This window comes from Theobroma umbraticum, unplaced genomic scaffold (assembly GCF_002168275.2).
Source record: "Theobroma umbraticum cultivar Fairchild unplaced genomic scaffold, ASM216827v3 scaffold_51.0, whole genome shotgun sequence".
NCBI lineage: Eukaryota > Viridiplantae > Streptophyta > Magnoliopsida > Malvales > Malvaceae > Theobroma > Theobroma umbraticum.
In genome coordinates this window covers 3,975,020-3,984,808 of record NW_018397260.1, presented here as the reverse complement: position 1 = coordinate 3,984,808, position 9,789 = coordinate 3,975,020, and the positions used below count along the sequence as shown (strand labels likewise).

Genomic DNA, 9,789 nt, shown 5'->3' with positions numbered 1-9,789 from the left:
TCTCTTTGAATTATCTCTAAATTATTTTAATTTATTTAAAGATAAATTATGTGACTCATTGAAAGTCTTTTGATTGGCCAGACTTTGAGTCTTTGAATTTTGATTGATCGAAGTTAGGTATTATCTCCAATTTATTTAGAGATAAATTAAATAATCTAATTTGATTTTTATCTCTAAATTAATATAATTATTAGAAATAATTTAAATGACTAATAATTAAATTTTAATTGGTCAAAAATATGAAGATTATCTCCAAATTATTTGGATTTATTTAGAGATAAATTGGATGACCAATAGCTAATATTTGATTGGTCAAAATATAAATATTATCTCTAAATAATTTTAGTTTGTTTAGAGATAAATTGGATGACCAATAGCTAATATTTGATTGGTCAAAATATAAATATTATCTCTAAATTATTTTGGGAGATAAATATATACCAATAGGTGAATTGGTTCAACTATATGTCTTTAAAATAATCTAACCAATAAATTAATTATTTTATAATTAATTATATAGTTAAAATATTATTAAATCCACATGGCAACACGTAATTGGCTGATAATTTTTTTTCTTCTACAGTTGTCTCCTCCTATTTCTGACCACATCCTCCTTTTTCAAGCCACATCCTCCTTCTTAGGTATTTCCTTTTTCACCACTTGCTTGTTGAAGTCAAGAAATCGATGAGAGGAAATGCAACAATTTAATGAAATATGTTAAGAATTTTCATTACTAGCAAATGTATTACAAAAGTCCTATTTTTACTGCTAGAAACTTATCAAACAAAACAAGAATGATTAACTAACTAATAACAACAAATTGAACTAGTTATTGCAATAGTAAAATAGTAAAAGCAATTTCCACAATAAATAATGCACACGACATTCTTTTCTGTTAATTGGTTGAGCACATGACAAACATGTGATCTTCTTCTTCGATTCCTCTATACAATATGCATCAGCCTTCTTTTCATTAATCTTTAATCTAGTACTCTCCCTCAAGATGAATTGTGTACATTAAGCACATTCATCTTGCTAAGTAGTCAATTAAAATTTTTTTGTTGTAAAGCTTATGTGAAAAGATTTGCGAGTTGTGCTTTTGCGGAAACATACACTTCAATTAAGCTTATAAGTACCTTTTTTCCACTAAAGTAGTAGTCTAATTTAATGTGCTTCATACGTTCATAAAACACAGGGTTTTTACTAATATAGATTGCAAACTATCACAGTAGAGCTTCATTGATTTTTCATGCCAAATCCCCAAATCTGTTAATAAAGACTTCAACCATATAATTTCATAACATGTTGCTACCATTAAACGATATTCAGTTAAACTGTGAGCAGCAATAGACTGCTTTTAAGATTTCCAACTAATCATAGAATTTTTAATAAACGCACTGTACCTTGTAACAGAATTAGCATGAATTTTCAAATTTGATTCTGATATCATCAGAACCCTTTGTCCTAGCGATCCCTTCAAGTATTTCAATATTCAAAATGCTACCATTAAATGTTTATGTGAAGGTTTATCCATGAATTTGATAGCACTTGCATTGCATAAGGCATGTCTAGCTTTGTAAATGCCAAATATATAAGTTTCCCAATTAACTATCGATATCTTGTAGGATCTGACAATCTCTTCTTCTTTAGCCTTTTACAATTTATGATTATAGTCCATAAGAGTAGATACTAGTTTGGTACCAAGTAAACCATGTTTATCTAATATATCTTGTGTACATTTTCGTTGACAGATAAATGTAGCCTCTAGTGACCTTGCAACCTCAAACTCTAGAAAATATTTGACTATTCCAAGATTTTTTAGCTTGAAATGCGAACTCAAATACTCTTTTACATCATCAACTAATTGATTAGAAGTACTACCAATAACTATGTCATCAACATAAACAAGTAATGCCACAAACTCTCCATTTGTAGTAGACTTAGTAAACAAAAAATAATTTGATAAAGATTGTTTGAAACCATGTTGCATGGAAGAAGTAATAATTTGGCATTCCATTGCTTGGAAGCCTGTTTAAGTCCATATAAGGATTTATGTAACTTGCAAAGAAACTTTTAATCAGATGAATACTCCACTTGCATTAAATTAAGCTTTTCCTTCAAAATCTCCACGTAGAAAAGCATTGCTAACATCAAGTTGAGGTAAAACCAATCCTTATGCAACTACAATACTAAAAAAAAACTCTAACTATAGTTTGTTTAGTAACAGGACTAAAAGTTTCTTGATAATCAAACCTTTCAATTTGATTATAACTCTTTGCCACTAATCGAGCCTTATATTTTTCTACACTACCATCAGTTCTCATTTTCACTTCGTACATCCATTTACAACCAATAATGTAACATTGTGAGGGTAAAGGCACTATACTCTATGTCCTATTATCCTCTAAAGCTTATACTTCAAGTGCCATATCATCTCTTCAATAAGAATGATGAACGACTTAATGATATGAATGTGGTTCGTGGACTTGAGATAAGGAAAAAGTGAAAGACTCATGCATAAATGACAATTTATGAGAAGATTAATAATTTGTTATAGGATATGAGGTGACACAATTTGAATTTGAAGGTAAGTCAGTATGATAAGCTTTTAAGTACTTAGAAACATGTCTTATTCGAGAACTCGTTCTAGTCAAAAAAGTGATATGAGGTTGAGAGGAAACAACATTAGTAGGTTAAGAGGGAACAACATTAGCTTGTACAGGTTCAACAATACTAATAGGTGAATTATGTGTGGAGTTGGACAAATGTAGTGTAAAACGATTTTTTGAAGAAGTATCATGCATATTTAAATGAGAATCAACATGTGGAAATATTGAGATGAAAATGATTAAAAATAAAAGTAGGCATACCAGGTGTTTGACAAAATGCATGGAAATTATTATCATGGTTTACTGTTAGAAAAGGAAAAACATTTTCATGGAAAATAACATTTTTGGATATTAAGACTTTATGGGCATCAATGTCATATACCTTGTATCATTTAACACTATTAGGGTAACCTAAAAATACACATTTTCTAGCTCTTTTATCAAATTTTTTCCTATGCTGAGACAAGGTAAATACAAAACATAGACAAACAAAGACCTTAAAATGAACATATGAAGGTAAAGTGTGATATAGGAGCTCAAAAAGTGTCTTATTAAGGAGAATTTTGGATGGCATTCTATTGATATTATGAATTGTAATTAGTATGGCATCACCTCAAAATGGAACAGGTATGTGTGACTGATGTAACAAGGATCTAGCTACCACTAAAATATGTTAATGTTTTATTTCAACCAAACCATTCTACTGTGGTGTCTTATTGTAGGATAATTGATGAATAATGCCTGTTTGTGCATAAAAAACACTTAGGTTGAATTCTTTACCATTATCTGACCTCAAAACTTTAATTGATGTTTTAAACTGGTTTTGAGCAAAATTTTAAATGAAGGAATAATGCTTGACACATTTGATTTACATTTTATTAAAAATATCCATTTAAAACAAGTAAAGTCAATAACAATAGTAAAAAAAAATCATTGACTAGACAATAGAGGAGCTTTATAAGGTCCTCAGATATCCACATGAATGATATCAAAAACTCTAAATATGGATAGGAAACAGAAGTTTTGTTTGTTTAGCCAGAAGAAATATTTCACAAAGGAGATTATTTGAACAATGAGTATTTGGAAATTGTCTATGCAATACACTTATTCTCTAAAAAAGAGCATGATCTAATCTAAAACGCCACAAGTTAAAAAGATTTTGAAATTGAGGCATAAGTATTAACCGTAGATACAGCTTGAAATTTAATAAGTTTTTCAAGACTAAATTTTAATAATTCCTTTTCATTCTTGTTATCTTGCATGAGATATAAGCTTGAGTAAACCTTAACTACCCCAGTCACTGTCCATGAGGTAAGGTCTTGGACAGCACAAATTTTATCAGTGAAGAAGACAACTTGTATAGAATTAGTGAACAAAGAAATTGACGCCAAATTGAGATTGGAATTAGGCACATATAGGACATTTTTTAAAGAAGTAAAGAGGTTGCTTTGACTATACTAATATGTGAAATAAGAGCATCAGTGTTATTTGGAAGTTAAACATAATAATTGACATCAGGTTTAGCAAAAATAAAATTATCTAAAGTACAGGATACACGATCTGTTGCCCTTGTATCTACAATCTAAGAATCAAATTTTACGTGTATATATATTATTTTTAATTAATTGTTCACATATTTTTATCTACGTCTAAAAATCTGTAAAATTTGATGATTTTTAATTTAATTATTAATTAATTATTTTTAATGAATAACCTTAAGAACTTGATTCAAGAAAGATATCTTACGCGACTCTTAATTGTAAGCCAATTAAGGTAATCTCAAAATTTTAACGTACCGTACTTGATATATATTGTGAGACGAAAAGAATAAAAATAAATGATTAATGTGAGATAGAATCAGCTAAAGAAACAGCTGTTGCACCAAAGGCCCCAAAGCGAAGACCGCTCTACTGCTCGAAGGGCACGGAGGGAGAGAAACAGAGCCAAAAGGAAAAGAGAAGAAAAGAAAAAAAAAAAAAGAAAAGCCCTATTCTCTTCTCTCTCTGCCTTACTCTCTCCCTCTTCCGCTCGCTACTTCCATTCTCTTCCTTTCCGACAATTCGACCCCACAATTTCTCCGCATTTCACTCTCTCTCTAAATTCCCCTTTCAAAAAACAATACAATGCCAGCTTCTCCTTCAGGTAATCTCTCTTCCTTCAAATTCCCCCTTATCATTTTCCCTCTCCAATAATTCAATTAAATTTACCAAAATACCTTTTTCATTTTTCTCTAATTAGGATTAAATTAAAATTTTTTTTAATCAATAGATGGTCGAGGTCGATGGAAGCGGCGGAAGCGAGAGCGAATAGCCAAACACCACCAAGAAGAAAACGACGTCGTTCCGGAGGAAGACGAAGAAGAAGAAAACAACAACAACAACAACAACAACAACAACGACGACCTCGACAACCACCGCGAGAACTCCGGGGACGATGCCGGCGGAGCCGTTACGGATCCGTCTTTAGCGGGGCCCAGCGAGAGTGAGGTCCTCGCCGACGGTGGAGTTCGCATCTCGGAGTTCCCCGCCGTGGTGAAGCGCACGGTCAACCGTCCTCATGGTTCCATAATGGCGATCGTGGCGGCTGAACGGGCGGGTTTGGTTGGGGATAGCAAGGGGCACCAACAGGTGGCACTGGCGGTTTTGGAGAATGTTTCGTACGGACAGTTACAGGCGGTTTCGGCGGAAGCTCCCGTTGTTGATCCGGAGAAATATGTGATTACCCCTCCTCCGATAATGGAGGGGCGTGGCGTTGTTAAGAGGTTTGGGAGTAGGGTTCATGTCCTGCCAATGCATTCAGGTTCGATTTCGCTCTCTTTCTAGTATCTCTTTGCATTAATTTTTGCCGGCTATAGTTTCAAGCCTTACTAGGGCAAAGAGAAAGAATAATCTGGAAAGGACTCTAAATGTGAAGGACAACAAGGTTTAGTTTCCACCAGTTTCTGATGAATGAGGGATGCTACTGGATTGAGTATATTTGTGTTAACTGACGAAGTTGTATTTAGATATTCTATGATGTTTTCTTAAATTTTGAACTTCTATTCTTAATGCTTAGTGTTACATGGAAATACTCTCTTCAAATAACGTTACTATCAGTAGGATTGAAGAGTTTGAACGATTTTCATTTTCTCCAAGTTCTCTTGGTGCTCTTACCCTTATAATAATTTGTGATACTTGATGTTTCTTTATCAGCTTGTGTATTAAGATGAACTGTTGGAGAAGTCTTTTGGGAAACTATGTACTTGATGTTGTTTCTATACCAGCTTGTGCATTAAGATGCTCTGATGCAAAGGTCTGGGAACTTTATATTGATGTTTATGTGACTGGATTAGTGCCTAGGATAAATTTTGGTTTGACTGGACTCTAAGAAAGGTCTTGATGTAGCTTAGATAAGAAATGGAATCTAAAAGAAAAGTTAAGCAATTTACACTTGGGTCAGTTCTGTTACATGATATGAGTTTCATGTTAAGTCTGTTGCTGAAAGAGTACAAACAAGATATTGCTACACATTTCTTTTTGTTTTTAAATATTAGGACAAGGATGTTAAAGCTCTGAGGTTATTTGCACTCTCTCTCTCTCTCTCTCTGCGCTTATTTTTCTTCTTATTTGTATACTAATATTTGATTGTGTTTGTGGAATACCCTTGTGAGCAGAGTGGTTTTCACCAGCCTCCGTGCATCGACTAGAAAGACAAGTTGTGCCACATTTTTTCTCAGGAAAATCACCGGAACATACACCAGAAAAATATATGGAATGTAGAAACCACATTGTTGTCAAATACATGGATAATCCAGAGAAGAGAATCACAGTTTCTGATTGCCAGGGATTGATAGATGGTATCAATATTGAGGATTTGACTCGAATCGTTCGGTTTCTTGATCACTGGGGAATTATCAATTATTGTGCTGCTTCACCAAGTCACGAGCCATGGAATGTTGGGTCTTACTTAAGGGAGGATCCAAATGGTGAGGTTCATGTGCCATCAGCTGCTTTAAAGTCTATTGATAGTTTGATCAAATTTGACAAGCCAAAATGTAGGCTCAAGGCGGCTGATGTTTATTCATCACCATCATGTCATGATGACGATTTCTCTGACTTGGACAACAGAATACGAGAGCGCTTATCTGAAAACCATTGCACTTCTTGTTCGCAGCCTATTCCTACTTCATATTATCAGTCACAGAAGGAGGTATGCGGCTTTTATGCCCCTGTTAATCTTTATTTCTTTCATGCTAAGTCTTAATAATTGTTCATCTTTCCATTACCCATCCAACCGATATCTTGATAATAACACTAGGACCTTTTGTACTTATATTTTCCAAAATGTTGTCCTTTCTGATTTTATTCACCAGCAGAAACGGACTTATATACTACTATTGCTTTAAGCACTACAAAATGAAAGTACTATTGCTTTAAGCACTAGTGTAAGTATATATTTCTTAAGTGCAGTGAGGGTACTAGGTTTTTTTCTGTTGCTTTTTGGCAGTCATGAAAGGAACAACAATAGATTTCTATCACTACTTGAAGACAGAAAGTTTCTTGCTAAATCTTGCTTTTGTTTGTAATAACAAATTCATGTTCACTTTAGGATGCTGATTATAAAGCTGAGTTAGAGAGTTCTTGGCTTGACTTGATTTTGTTTCTTAGCACCTGTTAACTCTTTCAAAGAGTAGTTTAGGCTACTTTGGGGTGCATATTGGATATAATAACGGATGATGGCAATAAGGCATATTCTAAGACATTCAAATCATGCAAATTAGTTAGGAAAGATCTCAACATGATTACTTGCTTAAAAGTATTCAGAAAATTGAATCATGAGGTGAATAGTGGTTCTGATTCCTGTGTAAATGGGCTAAACTTTGATATTTCCATTCTAGTGGAGCTATGTCTAAAGTGCTATTGCTTGACTCTGAAATATTAAGGTTGTATGTGAACATGGAGCACTGAGGGAATTCGTAAAGCCTAAATCTTGATGTTAATTATGCTCATTTGTTTCTATTGTTGGCTAATTTGACAGGTTGATACACTACTGTGCTCTGATTGTTTTCATGATGGGAGATTTGTTTCTGGTCATTCAAGCGTAGATTTTGTTAGGGTGGATTCAGCAAAAGATTATGAGGACATGGATGGAGAAAGTTGGAGTGATCAGGAAACGCTACTGCTGCTTGAGGCAATGGAAATTTACAATGAGAACTGGAATGAAATAGCTGAGCATGTTGGCACTAAGTCAAAAGCACAATGCATACTTCATTTTCTACGTCTACCCATGGAGGATGGCCTACTAGAAAATGTGGAAGTTCCAAGCATGCCCAAATCAACGAGTGTTTCAAATGGAGATGTTCGTGGAAGATTGCACTCAAACATGAATGGGAGTGTACCAGGTTTCTTATTTATTTAGGGTCTGGACCCTCTATGGAATGAAGATGTTTGTCTGTTTTTTTTCCTTTTCTAATTTTTGCCTGCTTTGCAGGGCCCAGCCTTCAAGATTCAGATTCTGAAAGCAGGCTTCCTTTTGCAAATTCTGGGAATCCAGTTATGGCTATGGTACGTGACTAGTTTATTCAGGCACCTAATTATTCTTTCACTCTTTTATATGTAACTTAAGATCTATTAATATATCACTGTTGAGAGTGAGCATAGAATCAGTTATTATTTATTTCTCTAAAAATGCCCTCAAATTTAACTGCACTGAATTATGATGCTTACATGATTTCTGCTGGTATCCTGGTAACCACCATTTGGCGTAAGAGAATAGGGATGATGGAAATGCTGCTAATAGTGGAATTATCTTTTTGTTTTTTCAGTCAGACAAGTGTAAAGATAATTTCCTTAGTGTGTAGCTGGGATGAAAAAAAATGTAAGAAGTTCATGAGGGCTGACTCGCTGTCTTAACAGATTTCCCAAATTAGGCACCTTTTCTTTTTGAGAATTTCATTTCATCATTAATAGGTTCTATGCTAGAGCAGAACTTTTCCCCTAAGAGGTAGCAATGAAATTTTAAACAAAGATGGATCTAATTGTATTTCTAGCTTTTTCATACATGGGTCTAACTACTTACGTCTATTCTGCTGGTAACCTGGTACCTACCATTTGGCACAAGATAAATAGCGAAGATGGAAATGCTGCTAATAGTGGTATTATCATTTTGTTTTTTATAGTCAGACAAATAGTGTAAAGATAATTTCCTTAGTGACTAGCTGCGATGAGAAAAAATATAAGAGGCTGACGGGGGTTGACTTGCTGTCTTAACAGATTTCCCAAATTAGGCAACTTTTCTTTTTGAGAGTATCAGTTTATCATTAATAAGTTCTATGCTACAGGAGAACTTTTGCCCTAAGAGATAGCAATGAAATTTTAAACAAAGATGCATCTAAGTGTATTTCTAGCTTTTTCGTATGTGGCTTTAACTAGTGGAAAATATTCAGGTTGCTTTTCTGGCCTCTGCTGTTGGACCTAGAGTTGCTGCAGCCTGTGCCCATGCATCTTTGGCAGCATTGTCTGAAGATGTACAGAAGGAAGGTTCAGGGCATGGTAATAGGTTAGTGCATGTCCTTGTGATTCCCAAACTTTCAATGCTATTATGATGAAGTTCTTTAGTATCACTTTTATGGGCATGTCATGGCTCCCATCTAACTTACGAAGATTTTATGAACTGTGTATTGAGCATTTCATTGCTTTGATGGTATTGGACTCCCTCGAGCTTTTTCATCAAAAATTTGCATGTGAATTTACTAATTAAGATCCATTTTCAACTCTGAAGGATGAACACAGAGAGTGTACATAGTAGAGAAGGTGGTTTTCATGGTTCTATTCATCAAAAAGGTAGGTTATAGGTTTGACTTTCACTATATTTTCATTCCTTTTCTCTCCCATATTAATTTTGTGTATTCTGAATTATTTTTGTGTAAAAACTGTAGAGGAAAACTCAGCAGTACATGGTTCATTTGGTCAAAATGAGGGAGAGGTTCACCCACTGTCTGCAGAAAAAGTTAAAGCTGCTGCCAAAGCTGGCCTTGCTGCTGCAGCTATGAAGGCAAAACTGTTTGCTGATCATGAGGAACGAGAAATTCAAAGGCTATCAGCTAATATCATAAACCATCAGGTAGTTTTCTTGTCTTTTTTGCATGCATCTGCTTTTTCAGCTATATATTCCTGGTAATATGTGGGCAGTTGTTGGCTGA

General features: G+C 34.2%; 1 protein-coding gene across 1 annotated transcript in view; it reads left to right on the top strand.

Moving 5' to 3' along the window:
• Positions 1-4,463: 4,463 nt before the first annotated feature.
• Positions 4,464-9,789, top strand: part of SWI3C (SWITCH/sucrose nonfermenting 3C) — a 6,785-nt gene continuing 1,459 nt past the window's right edge. Inside the window, exons 1-8 of the mRNA XM_021429180.2 lie at positions 4,464-4,751; positions 4,878-5,408; positions 6,262-6,797; positions 7,626-7,989; positions 8,079-8,152; positions 9,034-9,146; positions 9,369-9,430; positions 9,526-9,710. Coding sequence (XP_021284855.1) covers positions 4,733-4,751; positions 4,878-5,408; positions 6,262-6,797; positions 7,626-7,989; positions 8,079-8,152; positions 9,034-9,146; positions 9,369-9,430; positions 9,526-9,710 — 1,884 coding nt within the window. The 5' untranslated portion in view covers positions 4,464-4,732. The remainder of the gene's footprint in view (positions 4,752-4,877; positions 5,409-6,261; positions 6,798-7,625; positions 7,990-8,078; positions 8,153-9,033; positions 9,147-9,368; positions 9,431-9,525; positions 9,711-9,789) is intronic.